At 50.8% G+C, this 12,704-nt stretch overlaps 1 protein-coding gene across 2 annotated transcripts in view; it reads right to left on the bottom strand.

Annotated features, from left to right (window-relative positions):
- Positions 1-4,574: 4,574 nt before the first annotated feature.
- SLC24A4 (solute carrier family 24 member 4) overlaps positions 4,575-12,704 on the bottom strand; it is a 110,141-nt gene continuing 102,011 nt past the window's right edge. For both annotated transcript variants that reach the window (XM_081123957.1, XM_081123958.1), the window contains exons 14-17: positions 11,184-11,298; positions 9,071-9,183; positions 8,565-8,630; positions 4,575-7,460 (exon numbers count right to left, since the gene is read on the bottom strand). In XM_081123957.1, coding sequence (XP_080980083.1) covers positions 7,308-7,460; positions 8,565-8,630; positions 9,071-9,183; positions 11,184-11,298 — 447 coding nt within the window. In that variant the 3' untranslated portion in view covers positions 4,575-7,307. The remainder of the gene's footprint in view (positions 7,461-8,564; positions 8,631-9,070; positions 9,184-11,183; positions 11,299-12,704) is intronic.

Raw genomic sequence — 12,704 nt, 5'->3', positions numbered from 1 at the left:
TGTGGGCTGATATTTTTATAAGTATAATAAAAATGACTAGAAAATGCAATAAAAATATTCAGGCATAAAATTACTCACTGTATGGCCAGAGATATTTATATTCTCTCTGTTTCTATGCTCGTCTGGGTGCAGATGGATGTTTGTGAGCCTGCACAGGTGCCCAAGGCATACTCTGAGTGGGACTGATCTTCTCGCTACTCAGAGTGAATCCGGAGCATCAGCTTCACCTGGGAACGTGATGGAAATGCAGCCTCTTTGGCCCCATCCCTTTCAATGTGAGTCAGAATCTGCTTTTTTCATAAAATGCCCTGGTGATTCATGTGCACATTAAAGTTTGGAACGACACCCAAGGCAGCTGGGGTTCAGGAAACTTGTACAATAAAGGAATTAACCAGAACCTCTCCCCTTAATCTCAATTTCTCACGACCCAAGAGCTGACGGCAGGACCAGCTACGTCGCAGGGCTCAGTGTTAAAATGAGAGTGGGGAGCCCCCTTTTCAAAAAAAATCAAGAATTTCATGATGGTGACAACTGGGCCTGGGGCCCTTCTGAGTGTGCGGCCTGTGTGACTACAAGGGTCCCATGTCCATAAAGCTGGCCCTTCTGATGAGGTAGGAAAGGGTTGGGTAATTCTGGACCAATTTGCACTAGCTGAGTTATGTGATTTCTGCTTTGTTTGATTGATTACCAGTCATTATCTTTAAAAAGCTCCAGCCCTCATCCTTTTGAGGTTTACTTTTTTTCTCAGTATGCAAATATAAATGGTTTCAAATGGCTATTATTCAAGTGTAAATGAGTCTTTCAAAAAATACAAATATGTATGTGTCTATTAAAACTCGAACGGAAACTCTATATAGGGGAAGACAACTTGTGCTCATTTATTTTATTGACGGTGTACAGATTTTGATATATTGCATTACAATACTGACTGCTAGATGTCTTATAAAGATTTAGTTCATATTTACTCTAGATTTTTCTTCACAACAAAAATAAACTCATGCCAGTGTTTAGTAACCAATAATATAAATTCATTCCAATTTAATGACAGTTGTATTAAACTAAGAGTCTCATGTCACAGAGCATTCACAGTGCAGGTCACAGTTATTGAAAAAATAAATAGTGGGATAAATATATTTATTATTTACAATTTTCAACTCGTTGCTCCTGCTCTGCCTGTTGGAGATAGTGAACAGAGATGCACACATGCTGCCCAGGGTGCCACAGATGTCTTGTGGGGGACTTGAGTGATGTGTAACAGCCCCCGAAGTTCTTCGTTTGGGTTGTTTTTTAGCGGTTCTTTCTGGACACAGAGCCCGATTCTATCTGCCTGCTGTTTGGTCCATCACGGCTGGGCCCCAGGAAGATTGCCTGGCTGTGCAGAAACCATGCCCAGCCTGTCCCTCGGGCATCTGGGATGCGCCTGGCCTCTCCTCACCCGCCTTTCTTTGGCAGCTCCTGCCTCTGCTCCTGGGCCTGGCCCATCTGGCTGGCAGCCCTCTTTCCTCTCTAGGTAATCAAGGCTCTCTTTGTGTTCAGACACCCAGCAACTACTCCTGCCGGCAGCTGCCGGGCGGGAGGCACACGCACAGGGCGCCATGCCAGGGAGCGTGTGCTCTGAACTGGGCACCCAGCTGTCCAGACGAGCAGCTCCCCGAGGAAACTCCCCAAGCGCCGGTCACAGCAGCTCAGCCACAGCTCTCTCCACTGGGTCTCCAAACGTGCTTGGTCCAAGTCACGTGGAGGAAGCTCCGGGAAGCGGTGTACAGCTCGGAAGGGCACCTCTGGAAGTGAGGGCAGGGGTGCCCCAGTGGCCAGGAAAAAACCCACTAGAATATCCGATTTGGAAAAGCAGAGCTGCCTTGCTCACACCCTGGTCATTTTCAGTGGAAGGAAAGGCCTTGCTCCTACTGTTGAAGGGGACTTCGCGTCTGTCTGGATCCTTGGGGATCCGGAGTGGGAACAGCGAGGGCTCTGTTGTCCGGGACCCTCCCTTTATGAACAAGGGCCGATGGTACCAAACCTCACAACTGAAAGCTGCATATCCTCTCTCTTGATTGCTTCAAACAAATTGCTTTCCAGTGGTGAGGTGGGCAAGGTACACACTTTCTCCGGGATTAAGGGTTTCATTGGCCTGGACTATGGAAAAGTCCCAACCAGCAAGTTGCATAAAGAGCAACTGTTTGAATTCTGGCAACAGGGCGAAGAGGTGTGATTATGCCCGTATTTGTCATCAGGCTTTTAACCAAGGCGCAGCCAACCCAGGCCCATCGATCCGAGGAACGGAATAGCCGCACAGCCCAGGCAGGGCTTTCCCTAGGCTCAGGGGTACTTTCAAAGGAATGGAACAGCCACAGAGCCCAGGCAGGGCTTCCCCCTAGGCTCAGGGGTATTTCCAACTCTCGTTGCCCCCGTTCTGTACCAGGGTGTTCAGGCAACGGACGCTTTCCTAGACCAGAAACGGGGATTCCTCAGCCCCTGCTGTGAGGTGTGTGAAGGCTCCCGACCTCGCTGGCTGGACACCGACACTAAGAGGCAATGAGAAGCCTTGGAGACACTCGGACAAAGTATGACACAAAGCCCGGCCACCAGCCCAGCAGTGTGCGAGGGTTTAGCAGAGATGAATGGAGCCCGGAGCCATTTGTCATTGAAAAGCTAGAATTCTTTAAATCCTCATAAAATCTCAAGAGCTCTGAGACCACTCATCTGGCTTCCCTGTTGTGACAGAAATAATAGCTCCACCTGGGTGGCCGAACGGGAGAAGAGAGCCTCTTCTCCCGATTTCATGAAGCCACCAGCTTCCCAACATTGGGCAGCTCTGTGACAGGCTGGGCCTTCTCTCGGCTACTAGGCCTGAAGTTCAGTGCAAAACCAGTCCCGGTTTAGTTTTCCTTACTAAGCAGCAAATACAATCACCTAAATGCCTTTTAAAATCTGTGCCCCTGCAGACTGTGTCCTGTGGGGAGCATTCTCTGCAGCACAGCCACGGGGCCCCACACAAGCCAGGCTGGCAAAAGGCCAGGCTCGAAGTGAGCCACAGGATCTGTGTCCCACTGTGTCCTTTGCCTTGTGGGCTGGGCCCGTGGAAAGACCCACATGACTAACACAAGGAAGATTTACCCAGGGCTGGAAGGGCCCTTTTCCATGCTTTGAGAAGCCATGAGGGAGCCATGAGGGGCTCACATGTTCAGCCACAGAGTGAAAAGCCAGAGTAAGTGCTCACACATGGTGGGGGTGCCCGGACATTCTGGGTGAATCCACATAGAGAGAGGGCAGGGGCGCGGGGCTTTGGGGTTGGGGTGAGGAATGATGACTCCCTGCCACCCAAGAACTGCCCAGAGAGCACTTTCAGAAATTTCTGGAAGTTTCTACGGGCACGACGTGGCAATGAAGCTCCTAAGACATGACCACCTCAAGTGCCCTGCACGCATCTGCTAACTGCCTCCAGGGGAGGAAGGTTCCCATGGAAGTCACGTTCAGAGGGCATTGGAGGGACTGGGAGTATTCAAATCACGGCACATGGGAGCAATCTCCTGAAGATTCTCAGCCTAACGGGCAAGTTCTTTGTGTATTCAAGCAACAGACATTTGCTGGAGCCCATCACACTCACAGCCCAGCAGTCTTCTCCAGCCAGGGAGGATTGTGGTGACAAGGTAAAGAGAGGTGGGGGTGGAAGGGAAGGGACCAACCCCAGCCCTAAGTGTCCCTCAGTGTCAGGGCTGGGGGAGGGCCACAGCTCAGAGGAGTGCCACCACCAGCTGAAGGGCAGACAAGTCCCCAAACATGGCAACAGACCCTGCACTGTCCCAGGCCCTTAACCCCACCAGTCCATTTCAGACCTGTGGAAGGATGGAAGGAACGCACCCTCTTCCAGTCCATCTCCCCTCTGTCCACCCCACCTTCAGGACAGGCAGGGCCCTAGGACTCAGGGGGGAGAAACCCCAGGAAGAAGGGCCCATACCCTTCCCGGTTCCCAGCTTGTTTGTGACTCAGATGTCCCTTAGTGCTGGCTTCTGCTAAATCTGAGACTTACAAATCCTCATCAAAGGGAAGAGGCCCTGGGCCTGGGGCAGCCCAGGAGGGGGTCTCTGGTCGGGTCTGCACGACTGCTCTATAGTAATGTGCAGGCCCCACCTGGTTTAACTCCGGGAGGGTTAGTGCCTTATCAGCTGCTCAGGTCTATAAAGGCAGGGGCTTGACGGGCAGAAGCAAGAAAGAGCCCTTACAGGTCGGGGGGAAGGAGCTGATGAAAACTCACAGGGCTGCAAGGTCCGTGCACATGGACGAACATGAATGCAGCACAGGGGCCTGCTGATGGTGGCTTACAGGAGGGTGGGATGAGTCTGACCTGCCCCCAGCCCCCTTAACCATTGGTCTCTCACTACAGCTGATCCAGAACCTTCTTTCAGGGCCAGGTTCTCAAGATACCACATACCTTCCACCCGGACCACGCTTGGGCTGGTAAATTCCAATCAGAAGGAACTCCTGCTTCTACAGACATTTTCTGAGTGCAATAGTTCACTTTTCTTTTCTGCCCCCAATTACAAGAGTTACATTTTTTTTAATTGCCTCTTTTTGTAGCAGTGTAATTACCCTGTGCTAATTAGCTTTGGGGATAAAATAAAGGAAGTATTTCTGCATAGTGATAAAAGCATTATTGTAAAATGAAGGCCTAATTAATCAAGCAATTCTTTAAACTTGTGATGGAAAAATATGTTAAAAATAAATTTTCACCTACAGCATATATATAGTTTCCTAAGTACAATAAATGCATAAATCCTTTAAGGAAGTAACATTGGCACATTAAAGTCAGAAGAGAATTAACCCAGAGTGCGCTACATATTAAGAACATTATGTTTTAGTCTCTGACTGTAACCGCAGTCTACTTTATAATCTCTTAGGATTCTGCTGAGGAAAAGGCCGGTAATTAGGATGTGTTCTCTGAAAACTATACAAGCGTTCAGACAAGTGACACCAGCAGGGACATCATCTGGGGCCATGCAGCCTGTGCCTTGACGCTAAAAGTATTTTTGGGTCTTTATCGGGAAAAGTGTAGGGACATCGGATAGGGACAGATGTTAGGATAGACGAGTTGCGGCACTCGGGAGTCAAGTAAATATCTGATGAAGTTTTCACTCAAGTAATAAAAACCAACCACAGGGCAAAAACACACCCACACCTGCACCTCCCTCCCCCAAGGATGGCCACCCCCCTGGGCTGGCTGAGCCAAGATGGGTGATAATCTGGAGCTCAGGCCCCACTCTGCTTCTTACTGGCCATTGACCTAGGGTCACCTGATATCTTCAGGACTAAATTTTCTGTTAAAAGGGAGCATAATCCCTACTTACATCATAGGGGGTTTGAGACTAAAGATAGAGACAGACGTGCTTTGAAACCCAATGAGTCTGTAAGACAGAGAGGACCAGGCCAGCTATGCTAAGAGGACAGTGTGTCCCGAGGGCTGAGAAACCCTTGCATCTTAAGTTTATAATGATGACCTACGGCCTCCCTGGCCTCCCACTTAGCTAATTTCTTAAGAAAATCACCTTTGTCCTCAACTTGAAGACCACTGAGCCCCATCTCTAGGTAAAGTAACAAAAATAAGTCTTCACGTGGTGTAACTGCTAACACTGATGTAAACTCAGGGCAGAAGCCTGGAGATGGCGTTCTGGCCTGTCTTAGGCTCACGCTAACTTCAAGGACACAAGCTTGAACACTTCTTCCTTCTGGACTTCAGGAGGCCTTAAAGAGCACAGCACAAAATCCCACCTCCGCCACGATCTCTGTGTCTCAGGAAGGAATCAGCTATTGCAATTCAACGCATCACCAATGACTGATTACTGGTGAATCGCTAAAAACCTCCTTTCCTCTCACCATCACGGGCAATTCCCACACAGTCTTACGTGCAAAATAGCTCAATGTTAAAAGTGCATCGGATCTGATAGACTTTTGCGATAGAAACATTAAAAAAATAAAAATACCTCTATATAAAATTAATTGTGCTTTCTTTTTCAGAAACCACAAATGGTTTGTGTTCGTAAATCTTTTTAATATATACTGGAGAGCTAGGAAGCGGTCGAGAATTGTTTAATATTTTTCTATTTTTGCATCAGCCTCTCATCCTTGGCTCTGCCTGTGTAGTGAACTGTAAGATTCAAGAAACTGAGCTCTAAACATTCCAAGTTCCGGTTCCAGGAAATCTCTCTTCATGCCATTAACCGTTACCGCTGGCACACCCATTCCAGTTCAGCAGGCTATGAAATTTGTTGGGCATATAAACAATTGGGTCTTTCAACAGGATGGTTCTGAGAGTAGAGCATTAACAAAGAAACGACCAACCCAAAGGGACAGTGTGTCGTGCCACACGGAAGGTCTGGAATGCATGGCTGTGAACTACGATCGCCGCCGCCTCTGAATTAGCACCGTTTCGATGTTAGTCTCTCGCTCTCTCCCAAGTTCCAAACCAAGCGTCTCAGCGTCCCCGCAACACGATGCACACAGCATTTGTTTTCTGTGAGTGTCACCTCTTGGGCCTCATCATGGTCCTTGTGTATGGACTATTTTTCAAGTATGATGATCTATAGGACATTTTATTTTTAATATTTCATTGCTCATTCTCTGAATGCATCAATGAAAATAAGAGTACTGTGTTCTTGTTTTCTCTCTTCCGCTATAAAAAACACACAAACGAACCCAAAAAACCTGAAAAACTGTTTCCATTCTTCCAATTTGTGCAGAAAAAGGGGTGGGATGTCTGCCGTCATGGCCCCGCACCCCCAGCAGGTTGTGAGTGCTCCCCTCCAAACCGTGAGTGCTCCAGCAGAAGTTGGCGGCTCTTTGCAGCACAGGCCACCGAAGGAACTCACCCCGTCTGGCCCGGAGGAGACACTTGAGGACAACATTCCTATTTGCACTTGCCCCAGGAAACCTCACCTTCACCGACCGCCTCATTTCTGAGGATGCCGCAAAACAGAAAGACAAACTGCACACAGAAGTCCTTCTGATCGAGGTGTCTGAGAGAGATGAGACACATGCCACATCCCTGTGACTGGCAGCTCAGGTCTGAGAAGCTGCTCAAATAGCGGCCCCCAAATCTTGCCTTTTTGGGGGGCAGAACTCCAAAGAGGAGGTGGATGCCCAGCAGCCTGGCCTATGACCAAAGACCACGCTGGCTCTTCCTTCCAGTGTAAGAAAGACCAGACAGTGGCTGGTGGCTGGTGGCTGCCGGTGCAGGAGACTCATGGGGGGGGAGAGGGGAGGACCCTAGCGTCAGTGTCCAGGACAGCTCCCAGGGGGGCAGCGGCTCAGCTTTAATCATCTTCTCGGCACATCGGCAAGTTGACAAAGGTGAAGACGTTAAACTCTATCATAATGGAAAAGCACAAGAAGATGGCGTAGAGAACCAGCACGTAGACGCCCAGCTTCCAGTCCAGTCTCCACTTGTTTAGGTGGATGCCGAGGACCTGGCAGGAGAGAGTGCAAGCATTGGGTTCAGGCACAGAAATAAATATAAAAGGCCTTTTTACCAGAAAACTACAAACTATGAACCCCAAAACTTCTTCCAAAATGTGGGCTGGAGCAGAAGGTGCTGCCAGGCAAATCCCTGCTTTGATCAGCATGAGCCCTGCAGACTTTAGACCTGTCCGATGGCAGGGCGAGGCCCTGGCCCAAGCCTCTGACTCCAGTGACACCCGCCAGCTGCCCTCAGGGGATGGGCCCTCCCCAGCCCAGACCTTCTCTAGCAACAACTAGGGTCTTCCACTGGGTCCTCCTTTTGCTTCAGGACTTGGCATCTTCAGCAAATGTCCAAGGCTCCTGTTGGCCCACAGTTGGCAAACCTCAGCTTGGGCCAATGTTTTCTACTTGTGTGTGTATTTGGAGAGGGGGCTGGAACACACCCTCCTTCTAAATTCTTCCGACTCTCCCACACTCCCTCTACTACCTTCTCTTATCCCTGAATGGAGGCTTCCTAAGGGTTGGGCCACAGTTACATCAGAGCAATGTCTCGGGTCCTACAGAGACAGACCAAGCTGGGTATCAATCCCGGCTTTGCCATTTCCTAACCGCGTGACCTTGGGCAAGTTACTCAACCCCTGAGCCTTGATTTCTTCCATAAATTGGGACTGGTATCATCGGGTGTTTGTAAGGACTGAATAAATCAGCAGTGGTAGAGTTTAGCACAGTCCTAGGCACACGGAGTATGCAGCCCTGAGTTTTACTGTGTGCCAGTCCTGAGGCCTGACTATCACACCCCCATCTGCCAGCTCAGACGGGCTGTGGGAGGATTTCTCTCCTAGTGAGAGGGGACGGACCGGGCAGCAAGAAGAGAGGAAAGTCATTCTCTTCCTCTGGTGACTTCTTAGTCGTTCAGGGAACAGTGCAGTGGTAGGTGCCAACATTCTTGGCACAGCTTGTGTCTGGGGGTATCTGAATTGATATGCTTCCTCGGCTTTGCCCCTCACTGCCAGGAGAAAGCGAGAGGGGTTTCAGAGACACATAAGCGACCCGGCAGAGCCTGATGAAATGAATATGCACGAGGCATCTATTCTGGAAACGTGAAAACTCACGGTGAGCGCCACAGAGCCCAGCAGCAGCACCACGGAGTAGACCAGGCCCCGGCTGTTGATCTTCACCTGCGGAAACAAACACGTGCCGGAATCGCTGGGCTGCTCAGCGCCTGCCCGTCTGGGGGCCCAGCTGCTGCGGTTTAGACCCCCGGCCCGCATCTGGAAAGCGCAGGTGGGTGTTCAGGGTGAGCACGCGGCTGCGGGCGATCAGCTAACTGTGGCTTCAAGTCTCGGCTCTGCTTGTCTGCCCAGGAGAGGACGGGCAGGCCAGTGGCTGAGACAGGGGCAGAAGCACCGGTGAGCGCCGGGCAAACAGGGGCCTCCCCCTGCAGGCGCCCCTCAGGCTGCTCTGCAAGCCTTTGCAGGAAGTGGGTGCCGGGGTGCCAAGGAGAAGGGAGTGTGTCCCCAGAGCCCTCGGCTGGGAGAGGGCCACCATCACCGTCTCTCCCATGAGACACACGTGCCTGGTGTCTGTGTTGCTTACTAAGGAGGTGAGAGGAACTGACCGTGGATCCGTAATTGATAACCATGGTCTGCAGACCCCACGGAATGCCGAGCCCCACGAGGATGTCGAACACGTTGCTTCCTATGGTGTTAGAGACTGCCATGTCGCCAAGGCCTGGAGGGGACGATCGACATGTGTCATTCATGAGGAGCAGGTCATGGAAATCGCTGTTCTTTCCCTTAACTGTCCTATTAGTGCTGTTCCTTAGGGATTCCTTCTTCACAGACCCCACAGTTCTAAACCTCTTTTCCAAGATCTAAGACCCACTCCCCGCATAAGTTCTATAGGGGCCTGGTATGGGCTGAATGGTGACCCCCCCCCCCCCCAGGTTCATATGCTGGAGTCTAACTTACAGCGCCTTAGAAGGTGACCTGGTTTAGAGACAGGGTCTTTACAGAGATGACCAAAATGAGGTCACGAGAGTGGGCCCTAATCCAGTATGACTGGCTACCTTAGAAAAGGGGGAAACTTGGACCCAGACAGCACAGGGAGAAAGTCATGTGGATGTGAGGATTGTCATCTATAAGCCAAGGACAGAGGCCTGGAACACATTTTCCCTCACAGCCCCCAGGACAACTCAGATTTGCTGACACCTTGGTCTCAGACTCCCAGCCTCCAGACGGCATAAGCTGCTATTGTGTGCGCCTCCCAGTGGGTGGAACTTGGTTAGAGCTGCCCCGGGAATCTAATACAGGGCCCTGCATCTTTCTCCTGCCAGGTCTGTCAGCCGATGATCTCTGAGAAGCCACTACATGCTTCACCTCACATAACCCCCAGCTGCTCTGGGAGGGACGGGGCATTGTCCTCATGTGGCAGATGATGAAGCTAAGGCTGGAGACGTGCCCAAGGTCACATGGTTTGTGAGTGGCCCAGGCAATGGCAGTGTGACCTTGGCTCGGGTGATAGGGAGTCTGGTCTTAAGCCCTGGTGGCTTCCAGTGGGTGAACTCTTTTCTCCCAACCAGGCTACAAGCACCTTGGAGGGCGGGGGCCATGCCAGCACCCTCCCCTTCCTGCCCCACTGTCCAGTATCGTACTAGCCACTCAATCTGAGGAGCTTCATCACTCGAGTGGCATTTGAAGTTAGAAAACAAGCTTTTACCAATGAGACGCACGCCGGCTGAAATCTGTCCCAACCTGGCCCCTTAGCCCTAATTCGACCTGACTGTCACCATCTCGTACACATAGAGGTGGTGTGGGAGGAACAGCCTGGAACACAAATGCCTGTAACGGTAAGACTGCTGTGGTCACTGAGAAGCCTGCGCCAACTTCCAGATGACTGACTTGCCTGCACGTGACGACCACTCCCTGGCGTAAGCCAGGCCACTCCTCCTCTGCCCTGCTCCTGTCACCCGCTGACCTCCGGGACACAGTGCCTTCCTCAGGGCCCACATTTTCCCTCCCTGCCTGCACTGTCAGCATCTGAGCAGCTCAGTCCTGTCAGGAGCGCATCTCTGGGACACCGGCCTCCTGGTCTCCCAGTCCCTGGTACAATGCAGGAATGCACAGGGACTGTTTGGGCCCAGCTACTTGCCCTGGTAAGGAGGCGGGCACTATGGGCAGCTCGGGGGGCATGAGTTTGGGAGGAGATGAGCATGTCTCAGGCCTGGCGGGAGTCCTGCTCTGTACAGGTGCTGCCCCTGGAGGAACCTGGCAGTGCCGGCTTCCAAATCTGAGCATGCCACTCGCTGTCCCCGTCTCCAAAGCCAGCTTTCTCTCTGGGTGCTTCTCTCCTCTCCTCTCCTGTCTCCTCTGAGATGTCACCCCATTACTCACCCGCTCTGCCTTCCTGGGACCCGAGCATTTCTCGTTACTACCTCATTAGCTGTAAGAAGCCTGGGCTTTGGCTTCGTTCAGTCTCACGCTGGTGATTTCAGAGCAAGTTCATTTTTATACAGCTGCACGCACACAGATGCTTCCCGGGGTCTGGAGGAGCTCGTCTTGGTAGCATTCTCCCCATGGGTGGGACCTGATACATGTGCTCTCCAGGCGTCACAGTTTCCCCCACAGCAGAACTTAACTACCAGCCATGAGGCCATCAGCTGTGACTGGGGCGGGGCGAGGGGCCTGCGTGGTGCTGACGCTGTGGGGGCCGAGACGTGAGGTGTGCTGTACCTTGTCTCGCCACGATTAAGCTGGCCATGCAGTCTGGGACGCTCGTGCCCGCCGCCAGGAAAGTGATGCCCATGATGACGTCAGGGATCCCAAATGTGTACCCGATAATAGTCACCTGCAGAAGAAAGGGGCACGTTGTTTATCCCGAGGGCTTTTAACTTGAACGTAGTACTGCTGCGACCAATGAAAAAATCTGGAATATGGTTTTGTTTTAAAAACATCTTTTGAGTGTTCTTCCCCCCTCCCCCCATTACGGGAGTAACATGCATTCACTGTTTTTAAAAGTTTAGAAAAGAAAGTACAACGAAGATTAAAAATCACCTACCATTTCTCAAGACCCACAGACAAATACTATTAACACTTCCCATCAGCCAGTGGTCCCCACTCTTGACCATGCAGAAAGGCCTCTGGCAGGCTTGTTAAAATGCAGCTGCCAGGCCCTACTGCCAGCGTTTCTGATTCAGGGGGTCTGGGGTGAAGCCCAAGAAGCTGCATCCCTAACACGTTCCCAGGTGGTTGAGACCCTGCGACTGCTGGTCTGGGAGCCACATTTGAAAACCACTGCTTCAGAATATATCCTTGACCTTTTCGGTGTATTTAGAAAAAATGAAATCGGATTATGCTATCAACATATATTTTGCGACATTTGTTTCATATAATAATACACTGTGAATACCTTTCCACCTCAAATACGCAACTACATTGTTTTAAACTGATGCACAGATGTCACTGTATGGCTATGAAGTTTTAGGCAATCCCTCACTGTTGGACATTGAGGAGGTTTCCTTTTTGGCTCTGACGATACCTCTGCATAGAAGTAACATTTATTGAGCACTTACTGTATACCAGGTACGCTAGCAGGTGTTTTATTTTCACAGTCTCATGTTCTCTATTACTCACCACTCACTGGTAAGGGAGGCACTATTATTATGCCCATTTTCTGTCTAGAAAAACTGAGGGTCAGAGAGGCTAAGTAAGAATGCCTGGGGCCCTGGCCGGTGTGGCTCAGTTGGTTGGAGTGTTGTCCAACCAGAAGGTGGTGGGTGTGATTCCTGATAAGCCCATGGCCGAGAGGCCAGCACATATTGCTTGGGTAGAAATTAGGCTAACATGTGGCCCTGCCCGGGTGGCTCAGTTGGTTCGACAATCATCCAACCACCACAAAGTCTCAGTTTCGGTTCCTGATCAGGGCACACACCTAAGCTGCAGGTTTGATCCCCGGTCAGGGCACTTATGGGAGGCAACTGATCGATGTTTTTTTCTCTCTCTCTCTTCCCGCCTTCCCCTTTCTCTAAAAGAAAAAAAATCAATAAAAAACAATATATATATATCCTCGGGTAAGAAAAAAAGGGAAAGAAATGAGGCTACTCCACTACTTCCTGCAGTAGTAGAAATTCCCCTAAATGGAGGTCGGCTGAAGTTCAAAACCGCTGGGAGGAGAGCCTCAGCCAGGTGGCCCCTCTGACTCCTGGCCAGGCCATTTGCTAAGACTCTGCTTTAAGAAGTGGGGGTGGAAGAGTC

The sequence above is a fragment of the Miniopterus schreibersii genome (assembly GCF_964146895.1).
Source record: "Miniopterus schreibersii genome assembly, chromosome: 1".
NCBI lineage: Eukaryota > Metazoa > Chordata > Mammalia > Chiroptera > Miniopteridae > Miniopterus > Miniopterus schreibersii.
Note: the sequence above shows the minus strand (reverse complement) of the source record. Positions and strands in the feature narration are given on the sequence as shown.